Source organism: Acromyrmex echinatior, chromosome 5 (assembly GCF_024713525.1).
Source record: "Acromyrmex echinatior isolate Ae372 chromosome 5, ASM2471352v2, whole genome shotgun sequence".
Taxonomy (NCBI): Eukaryota; Metazoa; Arthropoda; class Insecta; order Hymenoptera; family Formicidae; genus Acromyrmex; species Acromyrmex echinatior.
In genome coordinates, this window is record NC_141856.1 from 13,402,981 (window position 1) to 13,418,486 (window position 15,506).

At 28.2% G+C, this 15,506-nt stretch overlaps 1 protein-coding gene across 3 annotated transcripts in view; it reads left to right on the forward strand.

Annotated features, from left to right (window-relative positions):
• Positions 1–10,354, forward strand: part of LOC105151284 (neuroendocrine convertase 1) — a 31,906-nt gene extending 21,552 nt beyond the window's left edge. For 2 of the 3 annotated variants that reach the window (XM_011064910.2, XM_087406424.1), the window contains 8 exons: positions 428–640; positions 1,296–1,396; positions 2,864–2,929; positions 4,122–4,274; positions 5,730–5,899; positions 8,579–8,712; positions 9,522–9,653; positions 9,764–10,354. In XM_011064910.2, the coding sequence (XP_011063212.1) occupies positions 428–640; positions 1,296–1,396; positions 2,864–2,929; positions 4,122–4,274; positions 5,730–5,899; positions 8,579–8,712; positions 9,522–9,653; positions 9,764–9,859 (1,065 nt within the window). In that variant the 3' untranslated portion in view covers positions 9,860–10,354. Of the gene's footprint in view, positions 1–427; positions 641–1,295; positions 1,397–2,863; positions 2,930–4,121; positions 4,275–5,729; positions 5,900–8,578; positions 8,713–9,521; positions 9,654–9,763 lie in introns of those variants that run through there. The other variant, XR_015545145.1, reaches the window with a different exon arrangement.
• The last annotated feature ends 5,152 nt before the right edge of the window (positions 10,355–15,506 follow it).

A 15,506-nucleotide genomic window follows, 5' to 3' on the forward strand; every position in this document is an offset into this window, starting at 1 on the left:
TATTACTGCAGACATTAGTCCCAAGACTTCAAAGAGAGCTCGTAAAACGCTCGGGTTTATAAAGTGTTCCTTACTCATTTCTTTTCGAGAATTAAATATGGACGAGAAGAGTCTAACAACGGCCTGAGAGAAAGGCTCGATTTACTTGTGCATATTTATAGCGGCATCTTTTATGCAACAGCATCTTTCTTTCTGCGAAACTATAACACACTTTCCAAAATATTGCAGTTCTACAATATACATAATTTTCTTTTTCATTTACCTTTAACTTGTTTTTTTTTTCATTTTCAGCTTGTTAATGAATTATTTGTTTAAATAAATTATCTATGATTCAACATAGTACCTATAATGTAAAAGTTTTATCACTTTGTAAATTAATTTACTTTGATATCGGTCGTGGTAATATTAATATTTGAATATTTGATAGGGTCGCAACGGCAAAGGTAACATTTATGTTTGGGCTTCTGGGAATGGTGGCTCTAAATCGGATGACTGCGGATGTGACGGATACGTTGGGAGCATATACACCGTAGCTGTCGGATCAGCTAGTCAAACCGGAAGATTTCCTTGGTATGGAGAAAGATGTCCCGCTACTCTCGCTACGACGTACAGTAGTGGCGCGTATTACGATCAAATGATAGTAAGTTCTCTTCTTCTAGGTCGGTGAGTTAGTTGAAATTGAAGAAAGAAATTGAATAAAAATTGATTGACAATTCCGTGTGTATTTTATTCATAAAAACATATAAATCGTGATTGTATGAGGCGTGCAATATTTTAATATCTTAATTGTATATACATTTTTAAAATTTTCTTTTAAACTTGTTTACAAAACAAGGAAAGTATATTACATATTAATAATACTTTTGAAGCTTTCACGAGTATTTTCTTCAAGGAGTTACGCGATTTCCGTGTAATTTCCGGTTATCTGCATGTCTTGATACATCTTTAAATGCCAACGTTCCATAAACATTGCATTTCACTTCATCAGAATGAGAAGTAATCTAATACTCAGTTGTAAGCATTAGGTTGCTTCTCGCTCTGACAAAGTGGACTGCAATATTCAGAAAATGTTGGCAATATATTATATTAATTGTAAGACACGGAGATAACTCAAAACCAAAAATCATGAACTTTTACTGAGAGCAATATGTAATGTCTTATTCCATACAAAATTCTTAATTCACGTTAATTTGACTTTAATATCTTTTTTAAAATGATAAATATTGGCGTGTGAAAGAACAAGATTCATCTTACAAAAGAGTGTCTGAATAATTTAATATCTTTCATTTGCACAGACAACAACGGATCTACGAAACACCTGCACGACTAAGCACACGGGTACTTCAGCTTCCGCCCCATTAGCTGCTGGAATATTAGCTCTCGCACTGCAAGTAAAGTACGATCATACTACCAGCAATCTCCCATTGAAACTTTTCTTTGAAACCCGGAAATGTTAATTTGATTACTAGTACTCAGCTACTTTTATTTTTAGTTGCGCCGTCAGTGAAAGGAGATACTCCGACCCAAAACTTTCTTGTCTCGTAACAATATCCTCTCTATTAATAGTTAACACACATCTCGTTATTAATCCAAAACTTCATAAACTTCAGAAATTAAAATTTGAACTTTATTATAATATAATATAATATACTGGTGTATAACAAAACGAACAGTATAATTAACAGTATAATTGCAACAGTATAATTAATACACAGTATAATGCAACAATTAATGTAGAATAAAGATGAACATACATATTAAACAAATAGATTGGAAAGCGGATAGTAATTCGTAACAATGCATGCATTAAAAAATTTATTTTTATTACTTTGTCAAAAATTTGCATGTATATATTAAAATTACTAGGTAATTTAAATCATAAATTACTTTCATTATAAAACTTTGCGTTTCTTATCAAAATTAGTTTTAAACTTTATTAATGTTATTTTTATACTTTATATAATTCTTTTTATTGAATTTATATATTGAATTTCTCGTGGCTATAAATGCATAAATACAATCTTTCAAAAATTTAAATAAATTCTTTAAGATAAACAAAATATAAAAAGAAAAAAAAAGAGAGGGGAGAGAAAAATTTAATATATTTTATGAAAAACAAGATATTATAAAAAAATATTATTAATAATATTTGATATTATGAATAATAATTAAAACATATTCTTAAAATATTTCTTTATAATTAAACATATTCTTAAAATATTTCTTTATAATTTCTCGTTTTCTTTATTATCGTAGTATTTTAATGCCACTTTTAGTGTGGCATATTGGAAGTTTCTTTTATTTTGTTTTATTATAACTTTTTCATTAATAAATATAGCTACGTACATTTACAGTTATATTCTTTGATAATTGGTGTTTTGATAAAAAAATTTTTGCAGTATGTTTGTCTGTATATGATATTTCTCACAAGTGTGATACATGCGTGACAAGTGATATAAAGTGGCACCCCAAAGTGTTAAGTATATATATATATATATATATATATATATATATATATATAAATAAACGATATGGAGTATATATAATATATATATATATATATATTATATATATATATACTCCATATCATTTTATCACGTATTTCTCTATCACACTTGTAAAAAATGAACATATAAAATATGTACACACACACACACACGCGCGCGCGCGCGCGCGCGCGCACACACGAAATAAAGTATATGTATTATTTAATATAATCTGCACAGGAAACCACAGTGTATTGAGATTTCACAGTATAATCTCGATTTATTCTCAGTTAATTTACACTCGAAAATATATGTTATTTCAACAATAATTAATCGATATTCTAATAAAAGATATTAATTTTTCTTTATTTTTGCAGCAACAATTTAACGTGGAGAGATATTCAGCATCTAATAGCTTGGTCGTCAGAATACATTCCTCTCAGGTGAGCGTATCTCGAATAACAATTCAGGCCACGTGTATCTGCAATTGTGTCAGTTTAAATTCTTATTCTCTCATGTTACGGCAAAATAGATCGTGACGTTTGCAATATGAAACCATAATTCAAGTAAAATCTGCAGGAAATTTTTTTTTTTTGATATACTGTTAAAAATAATTCTCAATGCGATTAATCGTGATTGACAAGTGAGGTCGCAGAAGGATTCCTGAAATAAAATAACATTGAAATTTAATTACAGCTTTCAGGAGAGAGAGAAAGAGAGAGAGAGAGAGAGAGAGAGAGAGAGAGAGAGAGAGAGAGAGCCAAACTTTAGTCAACTTTACTTTATAAATTTTACTTTTTATCAAATAATTTAGTACCAGAGCAATTATAACTTCATCAATTTTCTCTTTTTTTTATTTTATGGAGTTAATGAGTTTAGCTTCTGAGAAACTTAACCATTTAATATTGTTAATCATCTTAATTGCTTTTAAACACATTTTCTGACAGTTTTTCAATGTTTTTAAACATACAAACAACCTGTTTAAAAAATCCAAAATAATTTTTTGACATTTTGAAAAGTATCGGATATATTTGTTACACTTTTCACGATCATCAAACACACAAGTCACAACTGTGTCATGCATGAAAATTATTTCAAACAATGATGTGTGACTTTTATTGAATAGTTGTCAAAGAAACGAGGTCATGCATATATCTAATGCGAAAAAAAAGTTGTTGTTCGATCAGCCTATTGGAATCCATATGCAGATGGTATATATTTCTATCCATGCTCGTTCTCGTGTAATTTATATTTCGTACTAATTGCCTTCTATTGTCGTAAATTATAAAAGCGATTGTGATAGCTTTCATAGGAGCATATATCGTTCACGTTGATGAGTAATAGTTGTAATTTCATGCGCAAATATGACATGATATTTGACAATTAGAAAAATATTACAAAATATTTTATATTTATTCAAGGGATATCAATATCAAGCTTCGTTGTAATAATGCTCGAGACCATTACTTTGAAAAATTCCAATAATAATGCGAATATCATTTTATTTCCATTATAAAAATTTGAATAAGAGAAAAGAAAATCAAAGAAATCAGAGAACAGTTTTTTCTACTTTGCATATGCTCACGGCAGTTTCTTTCCCAGAATAGGAACTTTAGTATTTGAATAAATTTTCAGCGGAAATCCGGGTTGGTTTAAAAACGCCGCTGGATTTTGGTTCAACTCACACTTCGGTTTCGGACTTATGAACGCGTACGCACTGGTAATGGCGAGCTACAACTGGACGACAGTGCCAGAGAAGACTATTTGCAGAGTAGATAACTCGTATATGTAAGTAAATTAGTTTAGCGGATTTAGAGCGGTGGTTTAATTGCATAGTATATGAACATCATACTAACCGGGCAGCGTAGGTCTTACGAATAAAATTGATTAAATGCTTTCGATCTTGCTTAAGCAGAAGCAAATAAACCCCCCATGACATTTAGTCTAATTTATATTTAAATTGTTAAATTGGCAAAACGATCTTACAGATTGTTTTTTACTTTTTTTTTTGGTTATTCAGAACTACATAATTGCAAGATAAGATTTCTCTAATTTATTAAATAAAATATAACGCGGACAATGAGTTATTAATTCAGATAGACTCTTACAATGTCTAGTCACATAGTTACACTGAATCGTTACGCAATGTCTATACAAAAATTGGTCAATTGTAATCAATTATTCTCTTTACATTCGACTGTGATTAATTAACTTCTTACTGCTTAAGACTTATTACTATTATAGACGTCGCATTAGATTTTATTTCACATGACTCATAAATGCTAAAAAAATAAATAACGATCTTTTGTGCCATTTTATAATTCTCGAATGTCATATCAATCAAATACGGCGATCTCCTTTTTTGGAGAGACATTTACAGATGCTCGAAGAAACGCGCAAGATAAGAAGCGCATCATTAACTTGAAGAAGGTCATAAAAGTCCTCATTCGTTACATTACGACAGTGCGATAAAAGCAAGAAAATGGAGCATCACGGAGGACTTTTCTTCGAAATACTTTTCTGATAGGATATTTTATTTAGCATCCCAGAAAATAGTTAGACCTTTCGCACTTATCAGTAGGTAAAGCTAAATATACGAATATACAAAATCATTTCAAAGTGTCATAATCTCTCGTACGTATGACCAAAAATGGATGTTCATCTCGTTACAAGATATCCTTTTAATACAAATATACACGTGCATATATCTCTACACTTTGAGGCTTTACCTTGTTTCATATTATTACCTACTTTGCATTAAGCTTTGCGATTACTTTCATAATCCCATTGTGAGTGACGAGATTCTCACGAAAACAGCTTCGTTAATTCAGGCTTTTTACGCGATGCTCTACAGTATTATCATATAATTATTTTTACTTATAAATTATTCACTTATAATTATATAATGTGATGTATTAGAATTTATATGTTTCAAAAAATGCCAATAAAATAGTTTGTAATCATGTTATATAATTAATTATACAAAAATTTTATGTAACTAATAAAATAACTACATGTAATATATAATTTGTATTATATAGTATAGTTTTATACATAACTTTGCATTTTTTATAGAAATTGTATAAAAAAATTGTATAAACAAATTTCAATCGTACGTCAAAGCCCAGAGGTTCTTCGTGCGATCTGTCAATATTTCAAGAATATTCAATGGCTTCGGTTTTCGTAAAACGCATATTTTCAAATTGCTTACACACAAAAAATATGTAATATTTATGGTTGCAGTGCCGATATCAGACTGATATATAGAAGTTTAAAGAAACTGCAATTCGATACCACTAACGTTTGTCGGACTTCAGGGAGTGAAATAATATTTTTGGAGCACGTAGAAATCGAAGTGAATCTCAAGTATTCTCGTCGCGGGACACTGCAAATGCGCCTAACTGCGCCTTCAGGTATTGTAGATTTGATTTTCGATTTTTCAATTATTTCTCTTCAAAATTTTCTCTTTTCTACGTGCTGTTGTTAGTAAATTAAATTTGTGTATGTGCGCAAGGGGATCGAAAAATAGAATTTTTTTTCCTGTTTTTAAGCTTCGGACTGTAGAAAAAGAGATAAAAGTGTAAGTAGTACTTTTAATAAAACTTTTATGTAACAAACGGGTCGCATAAGTCTCTTGAGTCAGTTTATTCAGCTATGCTTTATTTGAAATGCACCTCTGAAAACGTCAATTTTCATTTGTATCCGACTTATAAAAGTGAAAAAAAAAAAGAAAGACGAGAGAATAACCATGAGAATGATCGTGAAATGAACTGTTTTACGTTCTTAACTAGAAAATATTTGAGAGAAAATATTTGAGAGATTTCTAAAAATATTACGCAAGAAAAATCCTTTATAATTACATCAAAGATGAAATCTCCAAGAATATTCTCGGAAACTAAATGCAAATGTATTTAGCTATATGCATAGCAAACCATATTTATCGAGTTCTATTCACGATTGCGTTTGAGTTTATGAAAAAAATAACTAAAAAATGCGAATGGGAAAAATACAAAGCATAAAGAAAAAATAACATGATTAAGATATTAAATATATATCTAAATTATATTAAGCAATATAATTATATAACATCCAAAATAAAAAATAAAAATATTTTGATAATTCCACGAAGGGAAGATAAAAGATGAGTTTTTGAGAAAGAGAGAGAGAGAGAGAGAGAGAGAGAGAGAGAGAGAGAGATTTCTAATACGTATTTTTTTTATACATAATTTACTTGTATTTATCATTGAATCAAATACTCATCTGTTCCTTTTCTAGTGTTAAAAATAATTTTTTTTTCTTTTTATTTGTATAAAATTTTAAATTATATTTAAAAAAAATTGCCAAAATATTTTATTATTAAAAGATTAAAACATCAACGTATAATTTAAAAAAAACATTAAAAATAAAATCTACATCCTATTATTAAAATAAATTTTTGGAAGAATTTTTCTAAATTTACATGAATAGACATTACGCAATTTTAAGTTTATTGATGAATATTGCATAATTTGATGTAACACTTTGGAAAGACGGCAAATAACGAACGGATTCTAACGGATAATTCCAACAGAATTAATATTATCATTAATATTGCAAGTCACGTTTCTGTGTCGCATAGCAAATGCAGTTAACAGCATAAATACGTTCTTACTTCAATTTATAGCTAGAAATTCAATTTAATGCTACTTCGATGCGGCCTGTTTGTTCGAAGAGGGACAAAATTAAATTAGAAATAGGATTTATTTGTTCAATAATGATTGTCGAATATTGCGTTTAGTAACATACTTTATTGTATAAACCTTATAAATGTATAATAAATGTCAGAAAGAAATTCTATATGAAGAAACTTTGTATCAAATAGAACGTTGCTTCAAACGCATACACGAACGAATGGAGATAGCAATCATCACATCGGCCAATACATTGTGTTATTTAATTCCGTACACATTTTCCGATTGACGTTGTTATCGACAAACGACATTATTCGCATCAGAATATTGAAAGAAATCTGAAATGTATTGAAATGCAAGAAAGAAGTAAATAAAAACATCCAGACATCTAATGCAACAATATAACTTTGGAATTTATCCTTTTTTTTGCTTTGATATTCGCAATTTAACTAATAGAATTTCAGCGAGAACACTCTCTGTTTCAAACCATTATTATATTGCATTGTTTATAATAAATATAGAGAAAAAGGAAGTTTTGAGTTTTCTTTAATAGAAGACAACTTTTAATATCAATCTTTTTTAGATTAATTTCGAGAACAAATTTTAATCTTTTAGATGGACGTTTATTTGTTTACGTATATTATAATATTAAAAACTTAATTTTTGTTATATTCATTTCATAAAAACATTGAATATTCTTTCTCTCTCTCTCTCTCTCTCTCTCTCTCTCTCTCTCTCTCTCTCTCTTTCTCTCTTTATTTAGATTATTATTACTTTTATAAAAAATATCTAGAATAAAACAAAATAATTTTTTATATTTTATATTTTTTGTTATTATTTCTGATATTATTAAATTAAAATATAAAATTTTATTTTAAACTTATTTCTATTTTTTGTAAATAAATTGAGATTAAAAATACTTTGGCTAATGATATTCATATATTTTATTTATTATAAAAAAACATACAAACTTGATTATTTATTAATTATATTAAGAGATGCTCGCAATTAAAATTTATTAAATAAAATAATTCATGTTATCGTAAAAATTTACTTTAAATAAAGGTGATGTTTCCTTTTAATTACAAAAGTCTAATTAGGTCATGTGTGTAACAATAATCAAAATGGCAAACTTACTGTACCTACAAAAAGAAATCAATAATGTTCACATGCAACTGTATTAATATCTGCGTTTTTTGCAGAATCGATCGTATTTAATTATGTTAAACTAAATAGAATGTATTCGCGTGCTAGTAATAATCATCGTGTAAACCAAATTTAATTTGATGTTTTCATATTAACGTGATGAGATCTTTCTTTCCTGTTACGTAACAAAAATACCGATATTTATCATGATATCCTTAAATTACGTTTGTGTATACACAAATTCTACTTATGCAAACCATGTATTTCATTTATTAGGGACTTCAGCCCAGATTCTTAGTCCAAGGAAATTGGATAATTCTGACGCTGGTTTCACGAAGTGGAAATTCATGTCCGTCGCGACGTGGGGCGAAGATCCTCGAGGAACGTGGACTTTGGACATACTTGACGAAGTAAGACTGAAAATATCTTATAGTAAATTCTGTTATTGATTTATTATATGACTCCCTTACTTCGAAAATGACACAAATCAAAAAGTTAAGTTTCTTAGAAAAAAGTAAAAGTTATTTTTCAACTTATTGACAGAAAATTATTGACTAATCAAATAATATCAGCAAAAGGAATATATTCTTAATATGATCAAATGTTATTTGTGTCATTTTCGTTCCACAACTCTTAAAACACTACTCTTTCTGAGTTGTTTTTAACGATTTTAATGATAAAGTTAAGTTAATTTTTACTTTTAATAAAATAATATTTACTTAACTCATTCATTTTTATTAAATGAAGAAAACTTTATACTATCTCTACCATAGAAATATTTTATATTAAAATTACAGATATACTACTCAATACCGTATCGGATAGAATGTATTGTTCCCAAAACGTGTATATTTAATGGTAATAGTAAATATATAAATTCAGGAAGGGTGTTTCGATTGGATACATAAAGTAAGAGGGTTCACTTCTTTTTTCATCAAACATCTCAAATTATAACCCATGGGTTTCAGAGGTCTACGTACCACATACAAACATATTTGTATGAATAAATTTGCATGTATACATAATATTTACATATAAGTAAAAAAATATGAATTTCCAAGAATTTCTTTTTTATAAGAGAGGATATATCGGAACCACGGTTTTACTAGGTAGCGATTACATAAATTATTGAAATGTTTAATGTAATTGATTTATCGCATATTGTTTCATTGAAATTATCTCTCCGCACATTTGATCGTGTATATTTACGCCCTTTCAGATAGGTCCGGAGCAGAATAATGGCACAATTGGAATATTTACATTAATTTTGCATGGTACCGTACAAATTCCGGTTTATCGTCTGAATGGACCACGAATCTACAACAAAGACTACAATCGAATACACAAAACTGTAAGTAAATATCATATAATTCGGTTGTTTATTATATGTTTTGCTATTTACATCATATGTATATTTTATTATTTATTATATGTATATTTTACTAACATTGCTTGTTTTAGTACGATATGGTGGAATCGAACGCAGCAAATACTATTGAAGATAAATACGATCATATATCATTGTCAGAAATTAATAGTATTTGGTATAAGCAGTAGTTGAGAAAGCTATTAAAATTATGATGATCAATTTTTTAATTATATTATTAAATTATTGTAAAATAATTAGACTCGAAAATAATTACTATGATATCTATCAAAACAGTCATATTTATTAATACTCACGTAGGCTTACAATAAACTAATCATAACAATATTGAGAAAAATATCTAGTTGGAATTTAGATTAAAATGGATGACTTTTTTGAGTAGTTTTTCTAATTAAATTTATTAGAATTCTAATTGAGATGATGAAAATTCTGATTATAATCAAAAAGATATAATCAGAATTTACCGATTCGTTCATTTTTAATCAGACATTTTTCTCAGTGAATAATATCTTTTATTAATTATTTCGAGCTTTCATTTTCAGAGTACGACATAATACAGAAATCGCAAATTTATAAAAACTTGCTTGCATGTATAATAAATGCTAGATAATGGATTGCGATATCTTTGTATCAATGGTCGCTTAATTAAACAAATTTCCCGCGAATATGCCAACGGAGGAAGTTCTTTGTAATATCCTATGTGTATATATGTATAATCAGAGATACGTAATTTACCTTTAATTCGTTATACATCGAGTGTAACTCGCTTATCTCTTTGTGTGCAACTGTCTGGACCATTTAATAACTGACATTAGCAGTAAACATCAGCAATAAACATTGCTGAAATTCGAGACGTTGCGGAACTGGATAATAGCTCTTGGCTCTGTGTACATACAGAGGGTACACTGTAAATCATGAGTTACAGGCGAACATAACTGAACCGAAGTGGACTTGCAAATCACGAGCATTAATTCCTTCGTAACTGCATGCAACTAAGATTTAGTAACGAACCTTAAACAATGTTATGCATATTACGTCAATTAAGACTTCATCTCATCAAGTTATTTTTTAGCCTTAAATGTTTAAAATTTTAAACAATTTTTTTGCCAAGAAACAAAATCTCTCCATAAAATCAAGATTTATAATATTATTAATGGTTCTAATATTTAGATTAAAACACAATTATAATAGATATTTACTTAAAAATTTCTTGATTTGAATTTTCTGAAAATTGCCTTTCCAAGAATATTCTTTAGATATGCAGGCTCTTTCATGCCATTCATAAGAATCTACATACTCGGTTTTGCAATCGTGAAATGTCGTATAGATCCAAAAGATACATGCAAACGTTCCCCTTTGCACGTACCAGCGATTACCATAAAGAAAAGAAAGAAAAACATTTGAGTTTACAATCTGAATCATCTTTACAAGAGATAACATTTGCATTCCACTTTAAACATTTGAATTCAATACGAAAATTAAAAAATTAAAAATTAAAATATTGTATTCTTTGTTATTTTTGCATTTTTAATTTCTAGAAATATAACAAAAAATCTCAAGTTTTGGTTCTATATAACAGAATAGGATATTACAATAAAATATAATCTAATAAAAAGTAATAAAATATAATATAGTAAAGAGAATAAATAAATAAATTATATTTTTTTAAAATATTTAAAACAATTCTTAATTTATTAGCATAATTGTCAAAGGAAAGGAAGCATAAGTTATAAAAAAAATAACTGTATGTATAAAACAAAAAATCTATCTAACATAACTCCGTTCCAATTAAAGGTAATATATAAATTGTGAATAGTGATGCACTAAAATGAGACAAGATATTTTTTAAAATATTGTCTCGTCTCGCAAAATATTGAAAAATTAATTCTCGTCTCGATCTCATTATTGAGATCAAAAATAAATCTGTCTCGATTTCGATATTCTTGAAAATATCTACTCTTACAAATTTTTACGTTTAAAAAATTTCTAATTGGCTGCACTGAAAGAAAAGATTGGTTGCTGCAACAATTTAGATAATAAAATATGACATAGCATTTTTATATGGCTACAGCAATCAATTTTTGGTTGTAGCAGCAAATTTTTAGTTGCGTTAGCCTATCCTCAATGTCAGTGATGATTTCGATAGACATAGGGTGGTATTATAGTCGATTCCTATATTCAAGATTATCTTAAGTATAGTCTTAAGATGTCACGAACTAACCAGAGGGTCGTATTAGATCTTGAAATAAGAACGGACTATGAATATCGGCCATAATATAGATAGACTAAGCACTGCCATATGCGAGACAAGGATATCGATGATTAATATGTAAAAGGGAGGGAACACAATCTGAATGTCCATTCTCTCTCTAACAAAAGAAAGTGAGAGAAACGCTAATGGGAGCATAAACCCATAGACATAGGGTTAGCTCGGATCTACAATAGATTTTTAAGTCTTAAGAAATGGATGAATTATAGTCGCTTATTCTCCTCGCATTTGACTGTAATTGACTGCAATTTCTTACAATTTACTTAAAGCTTAAAACATCTATTATATTGCTTAATGCACTTATGTATGTCTGTTTTCTAAAAATATATTTATTCATTTTATATTTGATATTTTCGATATTCTTGAGCCAAAATTGATCTTGAAAAGGCACTATTGCCTTATATCGAAATTTATTAAATCAATATTATCTTAATATTGTCTTGATTTGAAAGCAAGACGAGACAAGAATCGTGAAGTCAAGAGTCTCGAATATTGCGTGCATCACTAATTGTTAATAGTTAAACAATTTATAAATAATATGTGAATTAAATATTGGACGTATATATTTGTAATAAATACTCTTTAAATGAATAATCTACGTAATTCGCAAAAATGTTTCGATCTAATATAAAAGCAGCTTTTGCAACGCAAATACTATCGCTGTTATATATCTGCACGTTTCGACTATAAATCATCCTCTACGCGAGCCTGCAAGAATTGAATTTACACAAGCTCACAAGCATATTTTACACTGATATATGTACCTTCACAAACATAAGCAAAATATTGCATAATTATTTATCGCAACTACAAAATATCAGTACAAGTTCTTTATTCTTTTTGATACAATTTAATTTTAGAATCGCGTAATTTTATCATTATTTTTTTAATATTAAGCAACATTTGAAATGGATAGATTTGTTCTGGTACGTATTTTACTGGTGTTTATTTAGAAAATTAGTTTTGCGATGAATTAATTCAACGCTAAGTAGTTGGTCTAAAGTAATTTCGAGAGGAGATGATCTTGCGCGTCGTTCTAATGTCATATACTGAAATTGCGCAGTAATGTTCTAGCATAATCCATCAACCTGAGAATCGTAATGACAAAACCAAATAGATTCATTACTAAAATCAAATGATACCACAATTTCAATTGACTAATATACTTATGGTATATAAATGGATAAAGTGGTAAATAGTTATCTTAATAAACAAACATTACAATCCATATAATAAATTAAGTGTATAATCATTATAATGAATAAATTGTATCGTTAGTTGATTTCAAATATTTGGATTTCTTTATAATTATCTCTCAAAAACGTTAAAGTATTGATAAATAACAAAAACTCTTGAAAGCACAAGCGTGGCATGATAGATAGCGCACTGGTCTATCATACCACAGATCCCGGTTCGATCTCGGGTAGGAATCAAAATATTTACGTGTCTTCTTTCGAAAAAGGCTTTCCGAGAGTATCTTTGTCCTCAGAAACACCTCTCGAAAAACTTGTGTGAAATGCTTGTGGCAATTGAATAATCAGCGTGCATACCACAAGCATATGAAAGAGGTACACAGGCCAGAGGCCTAAGAAGACGAAAAAGAATAAAAATCTTGGACATCATACATGTGAAAACACAACCAATAGGAAATAATGGCCTATAACGGATGAAGTTCGATCTTTGATCTTATACAATATGTATGTATATGAGATGAATTATATATGAGATCAAAGGACGACTTTTAAACGTTGTGGACCTTTATTTTTTATTGGTTGTCAAAATATTAATATTTGTCTAGCTTTAAACTATTAAAAACTATAAAATTTAAATTTCGAATTTGGTAATAGAAGATTCTTGATTATTTTCGAATAATCGAAATGAAAATATTTTTCAATGAATTTTTAAAAAATATAAAAAATAATGATATTTGGAAGATAAATTAATTTTAAATTCGATTTCCTGCCTAACTTTGAAAACGTTAGTTTTTTCCACAAATTAAGAATATATATAATTATTAATAATATATAATTAAATATACAACTATTTATATAAATGGATCATGAATTATACGTGAATTAAAAAAATAAGATCTAAATGATATTAGAAACCAAGATAAATAATATTAAACTATAATCTTAATCTAAAATAAAGATAAACTTGATGTAAAAGTAAATTAGTTTTAGCGTATCCGGAGGCACGCGATGTAGGAAATTACAACATATTCTCGAAAATTATATTCTACGCGCTTATTATTTCAAAACCCCTTAAACCTCTAATGATGAGCTTTCAAGATTAATTAAAATTATTTGCTTAATTTATTTTCTCAAACAAGATTTGTTTCAACATTCCCTATTATTTTCACTAATAATAAAGTAGTGTAACAAAAATTGTTTACTATTATTCTTGCATATTGGAACTAATTTCTGCTTTTCGTTTTGTTGTACACATATCTGCGCATAAAACTTGCATGTAGTTTATCCATCAGAGAATTGCAAGTTTGATGTACCTATCTTTTTATTATAGGTAGCGCCTCCATTTTTAAAACTTTAGATAGATTCATGAGACCAGATGCATAGTAAAAAATTGCACTGGATATATGTATCAGTATATATTACTTTCCGGAAGTTTACCCGCTGAAATAACGCGTTTAAATCACTTCAAAAGAGTCATGTTGCTTTCATATGTCAGAGTCTTTCCGTAAATAACAGCTTTTATTCAACTATTCGCCATTATTTAAAATGTTATTCTGAGACTCATAGGTAACTAGATAATTAAAATTTCTTTTGTCTATTGCACAAGATCTTTTATAATATTTAATAATTTAAACATTCCTCAAACAATGAATTTCATTAAAGATCAGATAAATCTTAAGAATGACGTACGCAATTATTCTGCAAACATGGGGAGCGATCGATTGCTACGCAATATTATTTCTTGCTCCATGTTATTGCATCCTGCGTTATTACTAAAGTTTTTTTTGGTTAGCGATGTCCAATATATCGCAATACGATCAATCCTATAAAATAGGAATTTCCAATGCGACACAAATTAGTGATGCTGTAATTACACTTCGCATCGATTGGGTACGAATAAAAATTATCAACGCCTCCACATATTGTTCCAAAAAAAGGTCTCCTTGACCTTTCTCAACGAATGAGTTTTAACAAACGATTTTCAATGTATTTTGTAAAATCGGAGGACTATGTTATAAAAAAAAAATACGATATTTGCAAACGACTTAATGGTGTCGAAATAGTGCGGATATAAAGATTTATATATATATATATATATATATATATATATATATATATACAGTAAAAATAAATATAAACTGGTATACGTTGAAAAAAAATTTTTTTTTCTAGACAAATCGATATACTACAGAATTATTCTATATTTTTTTCTAGACAAAAATTTTAGACTTTCTTTAGCAGAAAAATTGGCATATTATTTTATATATTATCCCTTCTTGTTTAACAAATACAGATTCGCAATTTTTTATTCTACTTGAAATCGAACGTTACATTCTTTTAAGTTTTTTTTGTGCT